This window comes from Corythoichthys intestinalis, chromosome 1 (genome assembly GCF_030265065.1).
Source record: "Corythoichthys intestinalis isolate RoL2023-P3 chromosome 1, ASM3026506v1, whole genome shotgun sequence".
Lineage (NCBI taxonomy): Eukaryota > Metazoa > Chordata > Actinopteri > Syngnathiformes > Syngnathidae > Corythoichthys > Corythoichthys intestinalis.
Window position 1 is genome coordinate 11003551 of NC_080395.1, and position 24182 is coordinate 11027732.

The 24182-nt window shown below is 41.1% G+C and overlaps 1 protein-coding gene across 1 annotated transcript; it reads right to left on the minus strand.

Annotated features, from left to right (window-relative positions):
* Positions 1-337: 337 nt before the first annotated feature.
* Positions 338-23797, minus strand: LOC130924990 (gastrula zinc finger protein XlCGF57.1-like). The gene is made up of 3 exons (XM_057851290.1): positions 23696-23797; positions 23314-23434; positions 338-4845 (listed from the first exon to the last, which is right to left on the minus strand). The coding sequence occupies exons 2-3, from the start codon at positions 23317-23319 to the stop codon at positions 3490-3492; spliced, it is 1362 nt and encodes a 453-aa protein (XP_057707273.1). The 5' UTR covers positions 23320-23434; positions 23696-23797; the 3' UTR covers positions 338-3489.
* Between the last annotated feature and the right edge of the window lie 385 nt (positions 23798-24182).

A 24182-nucleotide genomic window follows, 5' to 3' on the forward strand; every position in this document is an offset into this window, starting at 1 on the left:
GCTCAGAACTTTGTCCGTAACTCTATGAAAGTGTGGTCTTTATCCAATTTACTGTTCCGCTTCCGCTGGACTCTTGATGTCTGCGATTTCTGCATTGCGATTTCACTCATAAAATCCCCCAAAAGTCCGACTGTGACCAATCACAGCTGTGTCTTGACACTCGGTGAGACAAGCGAGATGGAGTTTTTGGATTGAAACAAATAATATCTCGTTTAAATAATGAAAATTGAGATTTTAAGCTTTCCAGTGATGTATCACACATGCACAGAATAAATAAAGAGCAGAATCCAAGTATTTTAAATAATGTCAATTTTATTTCAAAGCGCCTTCCAAGACACTCAAGGACCCGTTACAACAGAGTTTACAAAAGCTACTACAAATAGAGTGGACAAAAGCAAAATCAGAGTGAATCAAAGTAACGGCAAAAAAGTCATAACATAAAACAAAACAGATGATCAAGCTGGATTTGATACCCAGTTATGTTTTGAGCCCAGATTTTAAAAGTGGGTAAGAAGTTACACTGAGTTCCATAGAGTTAAAGAGAGTTCCAGAGCCGTGGAACAGAGTGGCTAAATATAACCGTCACTCTTTGATAATTTTTTCGTGTGTGAAAAGTTTTTTTTTTTTTTCTCTCTCTCAAAATAATTATAATATGGTAATTTTACTCAAATCTGAATTAGGTACTTATTTAAGTGATGAAAGCGCATGAAAAAAAAAAATGGCAGCAATGTATTTTAACACAAAAACTACTACAATAAAAACATCTGTCCAGTTAAATTTAAAACTATATAGCCTAATAGGGGGACCCATCGTGATAAGTGAAAAACCGCGAACTAACACACCAATTTTGTGTGTGTGTGTGTGTTTTCAATCTATTTATTCAGATTTAGCATTGAAAAGAGATAGAAAAAGGACATGTTTTTTCACCGTTTTCCCCAAAGTATAATTTAATAAAAAAACTTTTATTTAAATATATTTTTTCAATAAATGGTTTTCAAGCACTTGAAACGTAATGATGATAAATTTAAACATGTTACTGTCCCACCGAATTATTTCTAAACAAGAATAATATAGAAAAATGTTTCTTTATTAAATGCTTAATTGAGTGAGTCAACTCAAATCCTCTCATGCTGCTCATTCGTCTGTCTTTATTAAATGCTTAATTGAGTGAGTCAACTCAAATCCGCTCATGCTGCTCACTTGCACATAATAAGTGAGATGCCACAGCAACTGTTTAACATGCTAAACGATGATGGACACATGTGACGCTTTGAATTGTGGGATTCCAAGCTTCTTTGGCAAGATCAAACCATAACATCTGTCAATTATCGTTAACTTTAAGAAGCAACTCTAGTGCACTGCCTGAGAAAGAAGAAAAGCAGCAGGAGGGAGGGTGAGACTACATGGTCGGATGGGGGCAGCTCATCTGTATTTTTTTAATTGGGAAAAAAAAATCTGTGATGGACTGAGGGCGCGAAGTTTGAAGGGTGAAGTAGCGAGGGATCACTGTAATTTAACCCTTAAGGTCGTGAGCCATTGTTTGTGCGTGTTTTTGGCCATTTAAAAAACGATATACTTTAAAAAAAAAAAAAAAAAAAAACTGCAAACTTTAAGGTAAACTTTTTCCAACAACTAAGGTGCAAAGTCCCCTCAGCAAAAATATTTTTGCAAATGATCACTCCAAATATCATGTGGAAATACAAATGAACTTTACAGAATACAAAAATACAATTAGTAAAAATAAATTAAAAAGAGAATAACAAAATATCAAATTATCATTATTTGGAACATGCTTTTTACTCAAGCTTCATTCAAACTTCCCACACTCTTGAGTTGTCAACCGTCATCATCATCATAGCAAGCGACAGTATCACGACCTATGAGATGAGTGGGATTTGGTATTGTCATTGTTTTGTAAGCTCAATGGTCAAAAAGCAGGCGAAGCGGGGGAATGCGTTTCCCAGCATATTCTTGTAAATCACTATACAGTGGTGCCTCGACATGCGACAACTTCGACACACAGTATTTTCGACATCCGACGTAAAATTTTACTTACCATTTTTTCTACATCCGACGACATGCTTGAAATACGACGATTTTTGCCGCAGTTTGTTTTCCCGCAAGACGGACACACGGAGGATTTTCTTGTTGGAGAAATCAACACGGGTTTCAAGAAGGTGAGTGCAGGTGGTAAAAAAAAGATACAGGCGACGCTTAACATCGCAATGAAAATGGAAATGATAGAAAATATGAGCGTGGTGTGCGCATTCGTGAACTAGCTCGACAATACGGCCATAGAATGTCTACGATCTCGATGGTCCTCCTCTGACTTCCATTCCAATTTTTTTAAGGTGGCAATTGTTATTGTGGTATGAAGGGAAGTGATATTTAATAACGGGTACTAACATATTAAAAGTAATTATACAATAAAATGCATTTGCAATAAGAAAGTTGAGACTGTTTCTGTAAGCAGGTGGGCCCGATAACATACCGCTTCTGACCAGTGATTGACATCCGAGGAGTGAAGGCAACAAAAGACAACATGCCATCTGGAATTGGCCCACCTCGGAGAGGTCTAAAGAAGAAGAAGGGAGGAAAGGGCACATTTTTTAGGGCCAGGGGACACGTAGCAGCACCAATTCTGGCGAAGCCAACAGCTGACATCTAGAATAACCATCTCCCCATTTGGCATCAAGGGACAGGAATTCCATGGACATTCAACCAGTCACATGAACTCACATCCTCAGTTCCTCATCCTCATCTACAAAATACCGGGCAAGCCGGAAAGACCGGGTCAGTCTACTCCAATCACTTTTAGGAAAGGAGTAGGTCACTGACCCAGCATGCGGTTTAGACTCCTATGTCAAAAACTTAGGGCAATGAATTGTTGACTTCAAACATGTCGTTGTTGGAGTCCTTTAACAAAAACGAATACGAATGGAACCTTGAGGATTAATCATTCAACAGGTAATTTAAAACACAGGTTCCTTTAGGTAACATCGCCAAAGAAATTGCCAGCTTCGTCAGGTTTTTAATCATTTATTTCAGAATTTGTGCAACACAACACACCTACTGTCCGCAGCAGTTGGCGCCAACGACAAAACATTAAAAGTAAAATCACGACCACACCTTTCTCACTCTGTGACTCGTCAGCCACGCAGTGCGTTCAGGTATAGCACGCAAAACACGTTTGACACATTAGAAATCGATTTGTTCAATTTTTACAGGAATTAATTATTCATTTAATTGTTTTGCTATGTGTAATTGCCATTTGTAATAGTCCCAGCAGCATTTATGAAGGATTTACTGTAGGTTTTTTGGCTGTTGAATTAATTAATAGAATTATAATGTATTCTTATGGGGGAATCCAGCACGACATACGACCATTTCGACTTACGAACAAGGTCCTGGAATGAATTAACTTCGTATGTAGAGGTACCACTGTACCAGTATCCGTTCGTTCTACAAATAAGACACTAGTTTTCAGTTTCATGGTAATTCACCAGTGTGGGTTCTTGCATGCAATACTAAATGTCGCCTCTCAGCGAATCTTGTACCACAAAGTGTGCAGGAAAAAGGTGTTTCTCCAGTGTGTATTCTTGTATGCATTTTTAACCGATGCTTCCGAGAAAATCTTTTCTCACAAAAGGAGCAGGCAAAAGGCTTCTCTCCAGTGTGTGTATGCTCATGCTTGTCTAAATAAGTCTTTTGACGGAATCTTTTATGACAAACTAAACAGGAAAAAGGCTTCTCTCCAGTGTGTGTGCTTATGTGTTTCTTTAGATTTCCTTTCTCGGTGAATTGTTTACCACAAAATGTGCAGACAAAAGGCTTTTCTCCAGTGTGTGTACGCATATGCTTTTCGATATGAGTCTTCTGAGAAAATCTTTTATCGCAAAGTGTGCAGGGGAAAGGCTTCTCTCCGGTGTGCGTGCTTGTGTGTTTGTTTAAATTTGCCTTCTCGCGGAATCGTTTACCACAACATGCGCAGACATGAGGCTTTTCTTCAGTGTGTCTTCGCTTATGCTTTTGTAAATAACTCTTCCGAGAAAATCTTTGATCGCAAACCATGCAGGCGAAAGGCTTCTCTCCGGTGTGTGTGCTTGTGTGTTTCTTTAAATTTGCCTTCTCGCTGAATCGTTTACCACAACATGTGCAGACATGAGGCTTTTCTCCAGTGTGTCTAAGCTTATGCAGTTTTAAATAACTCTTCCGAGAAAATCTTTGATCGCAAAGTGTGCAGGAAAAAGGCTTTTCCCTAGTGTGCGTGCTTGCGTGTTTCCTTAAATTTCCCTTGTCGGCGAATCGTTGATCACAAGATGTGCAGACAAAAGGCTTTTTTCCAGTGTGTGTGTGCATGTGTATTTTTAAGTAATGCTTCCAAAAAAATCTTTTATCACAAAGTGAGCAGGGAAATGATTTTCCAATCGCGCATTCTTTCGTGTCTCTTTTCAATGATGAGGATTTCGAAGCATTTTGGTCAAAGTCATAATCCTCCTCATTAGTGTCAGTGTCAGAAGAGTGTGACGTTACGTCATCACTGTCCGAGAGCGGAGCTAACAGGCCGTCCGGTTGTGATCGTCCCTCTCCTTTTGTTGTCATGTGTTGAAATGAGCAGTCGCTCGAAGGTTTCGCTGCTTCGCTTGGACTTTCATCTTCTTCACTCTTCACACCGACAGTCATTGGAAACTTCATTTCATTTTCCTGTTTATCTTCTTGCAAGTAGGAAATCTCTGGCTCCGCCTCCTCTTTGATGTACAGCATCTCCGACTCCTCTTCCTGTTTAACGTGGAGGGGATCGTGCTTCTCCGGGTGAAGTTCTTCTAGAGTGACGTCTGTGGGACACTGGGCGAAAAAAAAAAATTACATGATTTGCTGACGTCACAGATATGGAAAAAAATACATGTAGTCCCTGGGTTACGACTAGAGTAGGCATGGGAATTGATAGGATTTTTACGATTCCGATTCCATTATCGATATTGCTTAACGATTCGATTCTTTATCGATTCTCTTATCGATTCTAATTTGGGGGGAAAGAAGAACAAACGTTTTGATTGGCATCGAGTTTGTTTAATCAGAACTCACAACCTTACAAACTCACAACGAAATCAAAAGAGGCCCAAAGCCTCAATGTTAACTATGGCAATAAGTGGCAAATACACAAGAATGTGTAACATTTTACTGAAACATTTATCTAATAGAAATAAAAAATATTGGTATATATTGGCAGATAGGTTGTTGTTCTGCCTTTGGCAATATGTGTTAAAGCAGGGGTCCCCAAACTTTTTCCTGTGAGGACCACATAACTTTTCCCTTCTCTGATGAGGGGCCGGGGTCAGATTGTAACAGAAAAAGTGTGACGATTGCAGAAGTGCATAAATGTAAAAAAATATTGTTTTTCAGAAAGCCACAATCAAATAACCCTTTCTGGATTCTTCACGGAATGAAAGTAAATAAAATAAAAATAATAATATAATAATAATAATTAATAATAAAAACACTATTAATTAAATACATAATAACCAAATAACCCTCTCTGAATTCTTCAAGGAAAAAGGCCAGGAAATAAATAACACGATTGAGGGGAAAAAAAAAAAAAAAATCAAAATGGCCGGACCAAATGTGGGGGCGGGCCGTATTTGGGCCGCGGGCCGCAGTTTCGGCACCCGAAGAAATGCCGCATCCAAGCGAGTGAGCGAGCGAAGTGAGAGAGGGTAACACTTCTACGAGCCTACGTTCTTTGTTAATGTTAATATCTACAGAGGCAACGCCTGTATGTATCATCTTTTGTGTTGTTGTTGTTGTGTTTCCACTTGCGATCGGACACTTAAATCCAGTTGTGTAGTGGTTTGAACGATGTGCTAATGCTAGCGAACGAATGCTAACCATACTGTTATTAGCAGCTAATCATCGCTGATTTACGTTGATGCAAACCTGTTTGTTATTGGAGACGAAATTGATTTGTTTCATTTCTATTCTTAGTTTCACTCTTCAAGTGATGGTTGAATAAAGTCAGCAAATTATACCAACGTCTTCTACATCGTCATTTGGGAGTTTAGCTAGCTGTATAGCTAGAACTGAGCCTTAGCCTCTCTGTGAGGACAGCACAGTCGTATTCCCTCCCGATGCAGTAATCTCCACCTTGCAATGACTGCAAGTCGCTTTGTTTTAATTTTTCCTCGTGAAGTGAAGACACACTTTCGAGCGTTTGAACCTACGTGCTGTCATTGTTATGTTTATGGCTGCAATGCTCGTGCTTACCCGTCGTAACCTTTCATTTTCACACTCTTTCCTGGTGAAGTGTAGTCAAACTTTGGAGCGAGTGGTTCTTGGCGCCATGCTAGTTTGATGCGTCTGGACAACAAGTCACGTCACGACGCAATACGCGTCTTTAGTAATCGTTAAAGGGATCGTTAAGGCTTTTTCATTGTGATGTCGAGGCCTCGAAACAGTCGGAACCGGTTCCGAATTGGAATCGGATTTCGATTCCCATCCCTAGACTAGAGGTGTGCGAAATTTCCGATTCTTGGATTATTCGGCCGTGGAAGATTCGAGAACGATTCACAAACTTCCAAATTCCAATTACTGAAATATGTCAAGTAAAGCGGAAGTAAAACAAACTCAGCGCGCCGCGTGGTCTTCGGGACACAATGAGGAACGGAGCACGAGTAGCTAAACATCATGCTTGTCATTACCCGGTGTTCTGACAAATTTTTTTGTCAGAACACCGGCCCCTCGGGTAATGCCAATGCTCAACTCATGCCGCGAGATGAAATAACAACAACAACATACCTGACTGCTGCTACAAAGTACGTCCGCATAATGGTACGGTAGATATCATATTTATATAGGACTAGATGCATTATAGACTCGGTGGCTATAGCAGCACATGTGCAGAAAGCTAAAGCTAGATGCGGACGTTAGTAAACGGCCGCCATCTTAAAGCAGTAGACTTCCCTGCAAGGCTGTTGTAGCGAACTTTCCAAGCAAACCTAATTAACTTTTTATCTAAAATACTCCTAAATCAGTAAAATATTGACTTGAAACTATCTTTAAAATAGTTTTAAAACTTTCACATGTCGAAAGTAGACAAAAGGGAAATTATGGAATAACGGGAGGAATTTTAACAACTTTAACGGTTGATTCACAACATTAAATTAATTGAATGTAGTTTAAAGCTGCTGATACAGAATGGGGATTTGAGTATATTACTTATTGTTTTTAACTGTTAACTTGATACTGAAATAGTCGTTTATTTAAGCCTGCGAGGCTTTTTTTTTTTTTTTTTTTTTTTTTTTTTTTTTTACAGTTTTTGTAACTAACGTACAAAACATTAAACGCAGCTAATAGCGTGGGGGGGGGGGGGGTCATCAATAATTGATTTATAATCGAATCGTAGCCTCTGAATCGTTATCGTAATCGAATCGTTAGGTGCCCAAAGAGTCCCATCTCTAGTTACGACATACCCGACGTGATTACGTGATTTCAACTTTACGACGCTGGAGTCTCCAGTCTTTTTTTTTTTTTTTTAATAATGTTGACTTTTGTTTTGTGATGCATGCTTTTATTTTGGCGTAGGAAGCGTAGAGCAGATAGTACCTCCGCACGCGAGATTTGCGAGTAAGGGCGCATTTACACACAAAGTCGAGCGTACCTGCACATAGCAGTCTACGCCCACTTGATGCTAAACTAGATATCACATGCATATAGAACTAGATGCGAAATGACAGACTCAGCGGCGTTAGTAAACAGCCGCCATCTTAAAGCACTAGACTTCTCAGAAAAAAATTTGTGTGATTCACTAAAGTAGAGATTTTTGTGTTGCTTAATTTTTACTGACACGTAGAACCCTGTTGTTGTAGATGAGTGTAAAAAATACTTAATCATAATAATAATAAATTTTATTTATAGAGCGCTTTTACCGGTGCTCAAAGACGCTTTACAGTTTGAGGAAAAAATAAATAAAAAGCTCACACAACATGGGCAGAACAAAACAATAGAGAAAAGAATTACAAATTAATAGCCTGTTTAAAAAGGTGAGTTTTTTAACAATTTTTTTAATATGGGGAGATCAGAACAGGTGCGGATGGTTTGAGGGAGTGCGTTCCAAAGTGAGGGGGCAGCAACGGAGAACGCTCTGTCCCCCCAAGTACGGCGTGTTATTTGTGGGGCATTGCGGGAATGTTTCCATTAGATGAGCGGAGATGGCGGGAGGGGGTGTGGGGACAGAGAAGGTAATCATGTACACTCATCTTTCATCAACTCTTTCAACGCCATTGTTGATTATCGCTAGAATCGCAAACTCATTAGCTGCCATTGACAGCGCTAGAAGTCCAATTCATTTTGACCAAGAAGAGTGAATGAAGGAATGTCTATCGCCGTCAGTGTCACTGAAAGATGAGCATTCACAGCCAGTCCTCCCAGTTTAAACAAATTGGATGTCTATAGTCGTCAATGGCAGGTAATTCATTAAATCTGGGTCACTTCCTTGTTAATTTTAGGGTGCTTACAGGTAGTGATTTTCCTTTTAAGGCTGATTTATGCTTCTGCGTTCCAGTGACGGCGGAGCGACCGTGTTGACCCAACACTGTCATTGCGCATTCGAACCTCTGCGTCGAGGAAACAGGTTGCTCTGTAATTCACCGCCATGCCACTAGAGGGTTGTGGCTTTGTCTTTGTACGGTTTTGGGGCACTCTTGTCGAATTCCTTTAGTTTTCCTCCGGTCATTGACAGAAATGGCAACAGAGATGGAACATGTGTACTTGCAGCTGCAGCTAATAAATATTGAACGACAAATGTCGTTAATACAGTGGTACCTCGACATACGATCGCTTCGACACGCAATCTTTTCAACATCCGACGTAAAATTTGACTCGCCATTTCCTTCTACATCAGACGACACGCTCGAAATACGACAACATGACCGCGCCGCAGACAGACCACGGCGGATTTTCTTCTAAGAGAAATCAACACAGGTTTCAAAAAGGTTGGTACAAGTAGTGAAACAAGGAAAAAGGTTACCATTGAAATGAAAATGCAAACGATAGAAAAATATGAGCATAGGGTGCACATCCATGAACTGGCTTAGCAATACAGCCGTAGAATGTCTACGATCTCCAAGGTCCTCCTCCGACCTCCGTTCGCCAGTCTTTATAACTTAAGGTGACAATTATTATTGTGGTAACATCGCCAAAGAAATCGCCAGCTTCGTCAGGTTTTTATCATTAATTTCAGAAATTGTCCAACACAACACGCCTACTGTCCGCCGCAGTTGACGGTGTTCTCAACAAAACATTAAAAGTGAAACCTAGACTTCATTACCTATTGACATGACACTTCGTCATTCTTTGCGTCAGGCCTTACCATAGGGGGCTGAGCTGCCGAGCTTCATTTAGTAATAGTCAGCCGAAGACGGCACACGCTCTTTCCAAGCCAGATTTAAGCTTGGATTTTTGGAAGAACTACGAAAGCTGTACCGCATACAAACAAGAAGGATTGTCTCAGGAGTGATTTGTTCGAGGATTCAAGGTAAATATTTTATTTTTCGTACCATGCATGCATTTTGAAACGTTGTGAAAAAAATTAATGGGAGAATTGGAACCGCTACGGCATTGGTGTCATTCTTTGGCAGATATACTTAAAATAGATGCCTAACTGCCTGTTTTTTTTTTTTGCTCTTTTAACAAGGAATCGAGACAGTTTTACGTCCATATCTATAAAGAATTCAGTGATTTAAGCATTTATTTACAATAATTTTGATCAGAAAAAAGCCATTGTGGCAGCCCCCTAATTATAACAAAGAGCTAACAGACTAGCATAATTCTTCGACAGATTTAAGTAAATTCAAACTGCCCATTTTTTTGTTTTTGTTTTTTTATCCAAGAATCGAGACTGTTTTACGTCCATTATCTATATAGAATTCAGGGATTTAAGCATTTATTCACAAGAATTTCAACGTAAAAAGCTCCTTGCTGTGGAGATGTAGTAAGGCGGCGCCACAGTGAACTTAAATGGCACATTCACCATATCTACGTAACATAAATACTACATGTACGGTTTCTTTTGCTTTTAACCAAGAATTGAGACTTTTACGTCCATATCTATAAATAATTCAGAGATTTAAGCAAACACAAGGCATAGTCCAACATTCATTTATATGCAATATTCTATGTGCAATACTCACCTGCAATATTCAAAGCCTTATCTGTCAAACTGCTGCTACTTCACTCCGATTATTTGCACTGCCTGAACATAGGGCTATCTCGTACACATTTTATATTTGTTTATTTAGAATTTATACTTGCAAGTCACTTTTGAGATTTTAACTTATCATGCACTGCAAAGGGAAATGCTCCACAATTTCATTGTACAACTGTATAATGACAATAAAGGGCAATTCTATTCTATAAAAAGATGTGATTGTATGTAGAATTTACTAGTAATCTATTTATATAATTTAATTTAGTGATGCACGATGATGCATTTTTCAGCCGATACCGATAACCGATAATTTCCTCCTCGTTCCAACCGATAACCGATAATGTCAAGCCGATAATTTTATTAAAGATTTATGTAAAATTTTAAAGTATACACAAGAGAAAATATTGCTGTGCAAAAATAATATTGCTCTTTTTTTTTCCAACATCAAATGTGAACAAGTAGTAGTAGTAGTAAATTCCAACATCTAAATAAAGGCATTGTCTGACATTGTGTAATGGTAAACTTTTGGCAACAATTACTTACAGAATAAATACATAAGTTGCACAAAAATGGCTTTAAAAGTATGCCATTCCTAAAGTATAACATTACTACACTGCAAAAACACAGCTCCTTAAGACTAGTTAAAGTCCCTTGTTTCCAGTGTAAATTTATTGGAAATAAGTTAAATTAACTGCCAGCACTTCAAGTATATTTCACTCAGATTTCTTGAAGAAAAATGGCCAGCTGAAAATAAGATTAACAGCCTTATTTTAAGCAATATATTATTATACATAATCCTAAAAAAAAAAAAAAAAAAAACTTGTCAGAAATGTTCAATGGTTCAAAACATTATTTGAAAGCAATTTTTTCTTGATTTAGGTGAAAATGACCTTATTTTTTTTAGATGTTTGGGCTTAATAAGAACAAATTGCAATATTTAGTTCAAGTAAGTGGAATAATCTGGCGCATTCAACTAGTCTTCAACACTCAAACAAGATGGAGAAAATTATTTGACTAGATTTAAGAAGAATGATCTGATTAAGACGTCATAAATTTAAAGCGTACTGAATGCATTACTGACTGGATGACTTCTTTGTGTGGTTTGGTGCATGTTACAATTATCAACTAACCACTGTGCCGTCATGATAAACATGGTTTGTTGACATCACCTGTGTAAATGTCTGTGGTAAAACTGATGTGATCGGCATGTCTTTCACGAAGAATCGTGGTCGTATAAACTGCATTATTTTTTCATCCAGGGATTTGGCTATCGGGTCATTTCGGGAATTTCCTCCCGCCTGTGCCCTTCAGTCCGCCCGGCTGCCAAATTAGCACCCGCGCCAGGCCTCTGTCTTGAACCGGAGTGGCGGCGGCAGCTAAGTTCGTACCGGATATCCGCCCGCCCCGGCCGGCTCGCTGCGGCGCATTCGGTGCATGGCTCTGCTCTCATCCTCTACCCGCCTAGGGCGAGGCGGCGGCGGCGGCGGCCTGCCGGACCGGCGGGCTCCGTTGGAAGACAGCTACTTGTCAACTATCGATCTCGTGAGGTGTTTAGCCATAGATGGGAGTTTACCACTTGCTTTGGGCTGCATTCCCAAACCCCCCGACTCCGGGAGGACCGCAGCGTCTCTGTATCGTCACAAGCCCCGTAGCTTCCTTTATAGTTTATTTGTTAACAATAGCTTTAGCATTCATGCTAGCAGCAGCCTCATATTCGTTCCAAAAATCATTGTGATGCAGTTTTAAATGGCTGCTGGGTTAGTGCTAGTGGTGTTCAATGAGGACGCTTTCTTTAGGCCTTGAGGAACTGTTTTGTAGATGGCGAGAGCATCGTTTATTTCATCTCACACACGGGAAAAGCAACGCACGCTAGTGAGAGCGCCTCAACAGTGTCAACACTGATGTGTAACACCGCCTCCTCTATGACGCCGTACTCCTAAACCCCTCCTCCCACAGGGGCTTCAGAGAGGGGAGGGGTTGAGCAGGCGGCAGTGAAGAAGTGGAGAAAACTGCTTGGTTGCGCACATTTGGAGGCTAAATCAAGTATATAATTATCGGATTGCATTATCGGTTGATTTTTTTATTATCTGTATTATCTGTGTGACGTCATAATTGCCATTATCGGCCGATAATTATCGGTAGCCGATATTATCCTGTATCTTTAATTTAATTGATTCTGCATGCTTTCCTCAAGTATTAAGTTTCTGATGTGAAAATGTAGTGTTTTATTAGCTGTTGAAAACATGCAATAAATAAAAGAAAAATAAGTTGGTATTTTGGGCAAAAACTTATATGTTAAATATTGCTATTGATCCTGAAAATATAGGTGATAATCTCCGCATTTGGTGAATTTTGTGCATCTAGTGTTAAATCTGAGAATTCTATAGCAATTTTAAATTTTGTTATACTTACACAAAAAAATAATTAATCGGGATTTTATTAGGGAATGACTTTGAATTTTTTAATGCCGCTTGTACTGGCATTTTAGCAAACTCAAAATCAAGCCAATACTGAGTACACCTTCGGAACCTGAATGTACGCATAGGCTATACCGGCAATGAACTGCCCACATGGATGGTTTTAGTTTGGTGATTTATTCCAGTCATTCAGCAAACAGTCCACTTTCCAATGCAGCTCATGCTACGGCGTGCTATGGTCCTATGGTAAAAACCGTGTGTCCACCAGGTGCACTAATTAACAGTGGCTCTCTAGGCGCACCTTTATAGTAAAATACCTAATGACATTGGTGGTGCCCCCTGGTGGCAAAAACAATAACACAGTTTCAAAATAAACGCATTGATGCACTCAATTGTGACAGTGAATATGGCTTCTACACTCCGGCCCCTAATTGTGCGTTACACTCCACAATTACCCGAAATATTTAAAGAAGCCATTTAAACTCAAAATAATATATTCAATGAAACCTAACACCCCTATTTTTTTTTTTTTTTTAATTTTTCTTTTAGCTAAATTGAGTTTTCTTAAGTTTTTGATCAACTCCTCTGCTCTTGCATTCTTAATCAGTCCTTTTCATCTGTTGCCTCCAATAGTACACAGCTTTGTTACAGGTCGTTCCAATACACTGGTCTTCGTCTGCAGCCGCACAGTACGTACCAGCCCTCTGGCATCAGGTTTGGCCTCCACGACCCTTCCAAGCATCCACGAGCCTCTGGGAGCAGTTGCATCCGCAATTACGACAATGTCTCCCGGGACTAGATTTCTCCTTTGCATGGACCATTTCTGCCTTTCTTGCATCATAGGCAATACTCAGAAATCCATCTGGTCCAGAAGAGGTCAGCCATATACTGCACCTGCTTCCACCGCCTTCTGATGTATAGATCTTTCTTCTCAAATAACCCAGGAGGTAAAACTGGCTTTCCTTTCAAGAGAAGTATGTGGTTTGGTGTGAGGGCTTCAAGATCGTCTGGCTGCTCTGAAATGGTAGTGATGGGTCTGCTATTCAGGATGGCTTCTGCCTCACAAAGGACTGTTTGCAAACCTTCATCATCAAGGATTTGCTGATGCAGAACAGACTCGAGTACTTTCCTCACCATGCGTATTAGACGTTCCCACACCCCGCCATGATGGGAAGCTGCAGGGGGGTTAAAGTTCCATGTTACACCTTCATGCAGTAAGGCACCTTGCATCTTGTTATGGTTAAAAGCAGTCAGAGCCTCTTTTAGTTCTCTGTTGGCTCCTACAAAGTTTGTCCCATTGTCAGACCGAATACTAGACACTGGTCCTCTTCTGCAGATAAACCTTCTCACAGCATTTATACAGGAGTCTGTATCCAGACTGTACGCCACTTCAAGATGCATGGCTCTGCTTGTCAGACATGTGAAGATCACTCCGTACCTCTTTAGAATATTCCGTCCCCTCTTGACGTTGATTGGACCAAAGTAGTCCACCCCCACGTTGGTGAATGGGGCTACGTCAGGTAAGACTCTTTCCTTTGGCAGATCAGCCATTTTTTGGTCACCGATCTTTCCTCGTTGGCGTTTACAAGTGACACACTCAGAAATGACCTTTCTTATTGCAGAATTGGCGTTTGTGATCCAGTATTTCTTCCTAAGGTGGCTCAACACATGATTCCTCCCTCCATGTGCCAACTGCTGATGGATGTGGCGAAGAATGAGTGTAGATACATGAAAATCTTTGGTCAGGATAATCGGGTGCTTGGTTTCCTCCGGCATTGAGGATCTCCTAACACGGCCACCAACTCGCAGGAGTCCATCGTCCAGCACAGGATCCAACTTGTAAAGCTGGCTGTCCTTCTTGAGAGTGATACCGCTCTTCAGCGTGGCAATTTCCTTCTCAAATTTCAGTCCTTGTACAAAGCACAATATCGTCTTTTCTGCCTTGGCGAGGTCTTCAGGGTGCAGGTATTGCCCACCGAGTGTCCTCTTGAAGACTTGCATTCTCTTTGTGACTTCTTCTGTTTGTTTTTGAAGATCCTTTTCAACTTTGCAGACAGCAGCATGGGTTTCAGTCCTCTTCTGATGCAACAGCCTCAGACAATGCCTGACTCTTAAAAACCAGGCTACTGCAGTTTTCAGCTTCCGCCATGTCGAAAAGTAATTCATCAGCTGGTAAGTGTAGTTCTCATATGTCTTCATGATAATGGCATTGGCTGTCAAGTCTCTTTTAATCTCCGGATCATCCTCAGCAATCGGTTGGAGCTTGGAGTCAGAGTCTGGCCAATCCTCTTCTGACGTTGATAGAAATTTTGGTCCATTACTCCACCTTTTGTTCATCAGAAAGTCGGCGCCTTTCATGCCTCGTGAAACATCATCCGCTGGATTGTCTTTGGTACCAATGTACCGCCACTGTTCCACACTTGTAGCCTCTCTTATGGCCGCAGTCCTATTGGCAACAAAGGTGTGGAAACGCTTGGTTTCGTTGCTAATGTACTTAAGCACTGTAGTGCTGTCTGTCCAAAATGTGGACTTCTCCAACTTGAGTTCCAACTCCTTTTGCAGCATTGCATCAAGCTTCACTGCTAGAACAGCAGCTGTGAGTTCCAGCCGAGGGATTGTCGTCTGTTTCAGTGGCGCGACTCTGGCTTTGGCCAAAATGAATGCGACGTGCAGCCTTCCAACAGCATTCTCTAGCCTCAGATAAGACACTGTGCCATAGCCATCTTGACTAGCGTCAGAGAAATGATGCAGTCTTGCCTTGATGGTCTTTCCAAAGTTCTTGGGCTTGAAACACAGATTCACCTTGAACTCTGTCATCCTCTCCAAGTCGTTGAGCCACTCTGACCACTGCTGAGAGAAATATGGAGGAATGTACTCATCCCAGGTGTGGCGTCGTTTGCACAACTCCTGCAGCAACAACTTGGCTGACAGAGTGAAGGGTGCTAGAAATCCCAGCGGGTCATAAAGTGAACTGACCACTGATAGGATTCCTCTCCTGGTCTGTGTTTTTTCCTTGGTGGTGGTCCTGAACATGAACTGGTCGCTTTCAACACACCATTGCAATCCGAGAGCTCGCTCCAATGGTAGACTCTCCCGTTCCAAATCCAGCTCCTTTATTCCATTTGTTCTGTTCTCTTGTGGGATTGTTGTCAGCACTGATCGACTGTTGCTTATCCACTTGGAAAGATTAAAACCGCCTTTCTGGCAGAGCGCAGTTAGGTTCTGCACCATCTGAATTGCCTCCTTCTCAGAAGACAAGGATTTCAGAAGGTCATCAACATAAAAATTGTTTTTGACTGTAGCAACCACTTCTGCTGGAAACTGACCTGCATGATCATCTGCAGTTTTCCTCAGTGCATAATTCGCACACCTTGGCGAGGATACAGCACCAAACAGGTGGACAGTCATTCGGTATTCAACTGGAGGGTGTTCTGTATTTCCCTGGGGCCACCACAGAAACCGAAGGAAATTGACGTCCTTTTCTGACACTTTCACTTGATGGAACATTGCCTGGATATCAGCCATCAACGCCACAGGTTCCTGTCTGAATCTGAGCAAAACTCCAATCAGTGAGTTTGTGAGATCAGGTCCCTGTAGAAGCTGGCAGTTGAGTGACATTCCCTTGTACATTGCTCCGCAGTCGAACACCACTCTCAACTTTCCTTTTCGAGGGTGATAAACTCTATGATGTGGAATATACCACTGCTTTCCATCCTCTTGTCTCAGTTGACCCTCTGGTACAATTTCAGCATAACCTTGATCGATGACATCGGTGAGAAATGCTACGTACTCCTCTCGAAAGACCTCATTTTTTCCAAACTTCCTTTTCAGGCTCATGAGGCGCTGTTCGGCAATGCTGCGATTGTTTGGCATGATGGGGTTGGCATTTCTAAAAGGTAGGTCCAAGTAATAATGACCATCCTTCAACACTGAGGAGCTGTGCATTATGTCCATGAACTTGATGTCTTCTCTTGACATTTCAGGTTGTTCCTGTAAAGTTGTCTCATTAAAATCATGGTTATACTGCTGAATCATCATTTCCTCAATGTGTACCAGGGATATTCGATTCACAGTAATTGTGGAACTAACATGGCTACTCCTCCTGTCATTGCCAGCTCGAAGTGGGCCATTGAGCACCCATCCAACTTTGGTCCTTACAGCATAGGGACCATCTCCTTGACTGTTTATGATTTCCCATGGTTCCATTACTTTTGATGCATTAGTACCAATGAGAAGGTCGATATTTGAATCAATTTGTTGGAGCTTGACATCGCTGAGATATGGCCATTTATCCACATCATCTTGCCTGGGAATATTGTGGTGGGACACAGGCATGCGTGTCTGGGTAACAACATCAGGCAAGTCAATGAAATCATTGTCGTCCAATCCTGACACCTCCAGGCCGGATACGACATGACTGGCAATTATTTTTTCCTGTCCCAAGGTACGCAGCAACAAATTAGTTCTTCGTTTCCTCATGTTCAACCGCTGAATGAGGCTTTCTGTACAAAATGTTCCTGAACTACCAGGATCCAAAAAGGCATATGTTTGTAGCACAACATCACTCTTTTTGGCTTTAACTTGGACTGGTACAATAGAAAAGATGCAATCATCCTCAAAACCGGCCCCAATATGACCACATGTCTGAGATGCAACAGTTTCAACGGTGATTGCTGGTTCCTTGGGGTCATCCTGTTGTGGCTGCGTGTCTTTTACTTGTTGAACTGTTCTTTTAACGTGCTGCTTGATGTGCAGAACTCCAGGATGCTTTTGACGGCACACATCACACTCCAATCGATTATTGCAGTCTTTGCTAACATGTCCCTCCTTGAGGCAGCCAAAACAGATTGCTTTCTCCTTGATGAAGCTGATCTTGTCACTGTGCAATTTTCCTTTAAAATGATTGCACTTGTCCAATGAGTGACCACTCTTTTTACAAAACATGCAGCATTGTAAAGTACGAGGGGAGGTTTGTGATGCAGACAAATTTGTGGCGAAACTGCTTTGTTTGCGCTCATTCAAATTCTTTATCTGATTTGGAGTTGAGCTTTTACTCATGGCAGCAGTGTGGGTATCCTGGATGTTGCCAAAAAGTGGATCTGTGGCCGTCCTAACTTGCTTTTCAATAAATGCCACCAAATCACTGAACATAACCCTTCGCCCAGAGTGCTCCATCAAATCACACGCAGCGTTTCTCCACCTTTCCCGCATATTGTAGGGCAATTTCAGCACTATGGTCCTCATATTTGACGGCATATCCAAGTCTTTCATGTGCTGGATCTGCTCCGTCACATTACAACACCCACGAAGAAATAAGGCAAAAGCCTGTAGAGCCTTGATATCCTCCCGTTTGATAGGTGTCCAGCTGAAAGCTTTGTTCATGTAGGCAGAGCTGATTTTATACTCATTGCCAAAGTGCTCCATAAGAAGATTTTTTGCCCTTTGGTACCCCTGGTCAGGAGGTAAATGCTGGCAACTTTGCACAATTTCCCTCGGCAAGCCTCTTGTGTATTGCTCGAGAAAATGTAAACAGTCACTGTAATTGTTGGACTTGTCTTTGACTCCATTTTCAAATGCTCGCATGAACGCATGATATTGAAGGGGGTCTCCATCAAAAATGGGAATTTGTCGTGGTGGGAGAGCAGAAGCTAGACTTTGTTGTATCATTAAGGTAGTAATGTCATTTTGCCTTTGCATAATGTTGAAAATGTCATTTTGATTGACAGCTTGCGGAGAAGAAGATTGATTAAAGGTTCCCTGTGATTGGGTATGAACCATGGGCTTCAGCTGAGTGTCATGCCCCACAGAATTACGACTTGCATGTGTTTGAAATGTGGGCATTTTCTGCCTGTGCCCTCCTGACTGGGCTGGAAATGCAGGGAGACCAATAACCTGAGAAGCATTTCCCATATTGTATACATTATGCGGCTTTTGATCAATGAATGGCCCATCATAATTTGGCTGTGAGAGCTCTATCTGGTCATTTATGTTGACCGCCAATGGGGGCGCTGCAGCACAATCATCAATCATGGCTGTCCTCCTTTCCTTTGGACGAACGACCAACGAGGACGCTACAGCGCTATCATCAGGCACAACTGTTCTCCTTTCCTTTGGACGAACTACCAACGGGGGCGCTGCTGAGCAATCAATAACTGACTTCCTTTCCTTTGGACAAAATTCAGCCGCACCGGGATTTAAAATGTTTGCGTTGGCCTTTAGAACTTTGGAGCTCCTTCCATACGAACTTCGGGAGCTCAGTGATGCGTTCTCCTCAAAAACATTGATTTTAGCATTAAATGCTGCCAATTCAGTCTCCAGTGCCAATTGTTCCTTTTGTCTCCTCAAATTTTGTTCCTCCACTTCCAATTGATGCATCCTCTTCAAAGCAGCAACACGTTCAATGAGAGCTGCCTTCTCAGCTTCAGCTTTGATGCGCTCCTTCTGTGAAGATGTTGTGGATGAAGATTTGGACTTTTGACTTTGTTTTGAAGATGTAATTGAAGCCTTTTGTGAAGATGTTGTGGATGAAGATTTGGAATTTTGACTTTGGTTTGAAGATAGAACTGAAGCACTGTCTCCTAGCTTGAGAGAATCTTGGACTCTGGCTCCTTCCTCTTGATCTGTAATTCCGCCATCTTTAATTGGGTCGTTATGAAATACTTCCTCACGTGGTTGCCCAACATCGCAAAGCCAAGCTTTCACTTTTTCCATGAATCCAAAATAAAGTGTTCTTTTTTTCTCAAACCATTGATTTTGTAAAGCAGCTTGATCAGGAGGAATATTTAATTTCAGTAGTGAGTCATGATTTTCCTGAGCATCTTTTAAGCACTTCATCATAATGTTCAACTGCGTTTGAACTTCAGAAACATTCTCAACTGCGTCCATTAGCACTTTGAGATTTTCCATTGAAGCAGTTGCCTTTTTGCATTGTGACTGCCTTTCTACCTGACATTTTTCAATAAAATTAATAAGAGCCTTTTCTGTCATTTTAGGAACCCTTTTTTCATGCTGTGGAGCGTGTTCATTTTGCGTTTTAGAACCCTCAGACATTTTGTGCACTTTCCCTTTAACACACAATCATGCATGAAAATGTACCATCAATAAATATTGGATGACATTGCACATAAACCACATAGCAAATGCAATGAAAAATAGTACAGCAAATGAACAAAACCACACTTAAATGCATTAAATAATCGCCCAGCACTAACACGCATTAATGAATGACTCAACAATCAATATGAATGAACACCGGAACAACTCCGTTAGCTGTCATTAAAACGCTCATTTCGCGATCTGCGCCTAAATGTCCAACTATTGTCCTTGTGAACAGCCCGCGCGATGATATTAACGCGGAAGGAAGGCAATCCGTAAGTCTACCAATTAGACGAGCGGAATGTCAACGCCAAAAAAGTTCGAAGCAACACAAAGCACCGTAGAATGTCAATCAAACGGGCGCATCGCCACACGTCAAAGTCAACTCCAATAGTTGTAAGCCGTTTTCCAATACAGCCGTATTTAATTTCGGTGTACGTTACCCCGTCTTGACACTTTGTTGCAAGTGTTGCGCTGATAGTTGGTGGGTTCGATGTCCGCGAATCCTCCTTCAAACAATGGTGACGTCAGCAACGCGAATCCCCTTAGAAGACTTGATTTCCGGGATTCCCTCCGTCACAATGTATGGCGATCAAAAGCGATCTTCTTGCACAATGAGGTTTCTTGCTTCTCTCCTCAATCTTAGAGGTTCGCAGGACGTGGGTTTACTTATTTCCTTAATCTTGGATGTTCACAGGACACGGTTTTTACTTAATGTACTGGCATTTTAGCAAACTCAAAATCAAGCCAATACTGAGTACACCTTCGGAACCTGAATGTACGCATAGGCTATACCGGCAATGAACTGCCCACATGGATGGTTTTAGTTTGGTGATTTATTCCAGTCATTCAGCAAACAGTCCACTTTCCAATGCAGCTCATGCTACGGCGTGCTATGGTCCTATGGTAAAAACCGTGTGTCCACCAGGTGCACTAATTAACAGTGGCTCTCTAGGCGCACCTTTATAGTAAAATACCTAATGACATTGGTGGTGCCCCCTGGTGGCAAAAACAATAACACAGTTTCAAAATAAACGCATTGATGCACTCAATTGTGACAGTGAATATGGCTTCTACACCGCTGCTCATGGAGACTCTTACATAGCTATGGTAGGTGCCGGTTTTGGTTTTAGGTCGGGAGCAGCTTTGGTTTTGAAAATAATTGAAGTTTTTGAAAATAGGCCCCCTACAGATCGGCACCATTTCCCGTGTGATGTCAACAGGTTATGAAGTCTATGAAGTGAAAGTAAAATCTCAACTGCACCGCTCCCTCTCTTTGTTACGTCAGCAACGCGTTCAGGCACAGTACACAAAACACGCCCGCCACATTAGAACTGGATTCGTTACATTATTACAGGAATTTTATTATTATTATTTTTATTATTCCATTTTTTTTATTAATAATTTGTTTTTCTATGTGTAATTGCCATTTTAATAGTACCAGCAGTATTTAGTAAGGATTTTTTTGTGCTGTGGAATGAATTAATGGAATTATAATGTATTCCTATGGGAAAATCCTGCTCGACATATTACCATTTCGACTTACAAACAAGGTCCTGGAACGAATTAACTTCGTATGTAGAGGTACCACTGTACAAATGTTGAAGCGTCGGCGCCACAGAAGACGTATGCGAATATTTGAAAACGCCGGTTTTGTTGTGCTGAACTGGAAACAACGTTCTCAACGGACCAATCACAGTCCTTCAATGTTCGCGTCACACGCGATGACGTGACGCGTAGTCAGGACTTTTTGGGAGGTGCACGTCAGGCTATGGCATACGCTCATTAATCAGGTCTGCGTTGAAGACGCAGGTCCGCCGTCACCTCCACGCTGAAGCATAACGCTGGGCTCATAACCACGCCCCAAAACTTGAAAGAACTTTCTGGAGCACTGCTCTGCCGCTTGCCTCGAATCACATCATGAATGCACCACTTTACTGGTTCGTTCAGACTGAATCAGGAAGTGGTTTTGAAACTATGCTCCCAAACAAGTTAATTTGTTACAAACGCAACTTGTTCGACAAAAATATATCACACACACATTTAAATTTGCTGACTGAATTGTGTGCATGGAACAGGCATATAAAAAAACACGTCATAAATGATGAGGCATTACCAGGCCAGATGTAAGAATGAATCCAGCAGAGCTTAAAGAAATAGATAAAAAATACTAATATCCCAGCTAGGGGTGTAACAATATATAGAAAAGGTGAACTATCACAATACAGATAGTCCCCGGGTTACGAACGAGTTCTGTTCCTAGGCTGGCGATGTAACCCGAATTTCCGCGTAAGTTGGAATCAACCCTTTAAATACCCCAAGATACCCCCTGAACTTCAAAATAACTATCCAAAAACCTGTATTATACATCATATTAATAAGATAAAGTAGAAAAAGAAGACACTGTGAGGCACGTTGTGTTAAAGGCCGTTATATTCAATGACTATTCAGGCTTTAAATAAAAAAAAATAAAAAATAAAAACTATTCAGGCTTTACTCGCGAGCGAGTCACTTTGCTGAGACAAAAACGCGCTGTGGAAAGAGTAAGGAGGTGAGACAAGGGGATATCATGGTCGCTCAGGTTGCCAGCGTTCACTCTCTTGCACTCTTGCGTTCACTCTCTCAGCGCTCGCTCTGTGAGCCTGTCATCCAAACTAAAAAAAAAAAAAACGAAAGAGGAGTCCGCGCCACGGGGAAGTAGCAACAGCATGAGAACAAGGAAGTGGGACCTCAAGCTGTCAGGAACGCATGACGGCAGCGACGCTTCTGGGGGAGGAAAGGATTCTGACATGGCAAGAACTGCATAATGTGTACTGTTGTAAAAAGGAATGCAGACAGAATGGCGGACGAGACTCTGGCGTCGTCAAGTCAAAATCACGTGAGTCGGGTACGTCGTAACCCTGGGACTACCTGCACTTTGTGGCCCAAAAGGCTACTGATATGCTTCGACCAAGAATCAATATATCGTTTTCAAAAGATGTCACTTTTTAAAAATACATATGGAAATAACAGGTTGCTACCAAAATCATCCATTAGAATAGACATCCAATTCATTTTGACTGGAATCGACGTCAATGGCACTGAAACCACAGCATTCACAGCCAGTAATTTGTGGGCCTTTACAGGTCACTTCATGTTCATTTTAGGGCATTTAGCGGTTATTTCGTGTTGATTTGGAGTCACTTCCTATTCATTTGGGGACATTCTTGAGTCACTTCCTTTTCAGTCTCCTAAAATTAACAGGAAGTGACTCATAAATGCCCAAAAAAAGGAAAAAGAAATTTTGGGGCATTTGGGACCAAAAATTAACAGGATATGACATGAAATGCCCCAAAATGAACTCAATGTCCGGTATTGACTGTCTCTGATGGTCAAAGACAACAATTTTCATTCGCTGCTACCCCTACTTCAAATGGACTGGACAAGTGACAAACACATTCTAATTCATGATAATTGTTCTATCGCTATATCGTTATCGTGCACCTCATACCACAAGTCAGATATTGGAATATTGCCATTCAGTCACAATCACTGATAACAGTCACATCAAAGCAGGTTAATATTGCATAAAATGTAAAACAACTAATATCATGATCTTACCTTCATTTTCTTTCGTTTTTCAGTACCTCGTCGTTGCCTGGATCTGGTCTCCTCATCTTCCACGTCTTTGACTAGATGTTTGGAATTGCGTTTGCCTTCAGTCAGTAGTATTGTGTGGCATCTTTAAGACAAGTCGAGAAGCATCTTATACAATTAAATGTAATCCCTCTAATGTTACCTGAGCGAGCCCCCGATAACAAAATCTTTCAAGTGGCATAAAGCTAAAGCAATCGAAATGCGTTAATTTGACATGGCTAGCGAGCTAAGCTAAACATAACTAAGTTATGTTAGCCTGGCAAGCTTGAACATAAAGCCAAACGACTTCCACTAAGCTTTAAGATGGGACGTTTTAGTCCAATAAAGCGCTTACTTCGGTACTTACTCGATGAGAATGATTTGAAAGAGCTCGTTTTGTAAGAAGAGTACACGAAAGAACAGCAAGTCCCGGATGTGTACAAAGATGTTGCATCGATTGAACCGGAAGTAGAAACGTTCAGGCGCGGAAACTTCAGAGTAATGTGTTGAAGCGTTTCACATTACTGGACTCAAAAAACATTCAAAATGATAAACAGTTCCGAATCTGAGTCATAACATATATCAATATTTCAATTTTGAAACTTTGCCCGTAAATCTATACGTTTAAAGTCTGGTCTTTTTCCAAATTTACCGGACTGCTCCCGCTGTAATTCTTCCATCACAGAACAAAATAATGAACTTGCTTAATTTTAAAATCTTTAAGCTTCTCAGGCTCACTTAGTAGTCTACAACTGCATCGGTTATCAAATTCGTTGCTAAATAATTTATGAATGGATTAGTTGTTGCTGCCTGATTAAGAAGCTAGTTAAGACAGTAAGATGTCCAAATTTTTT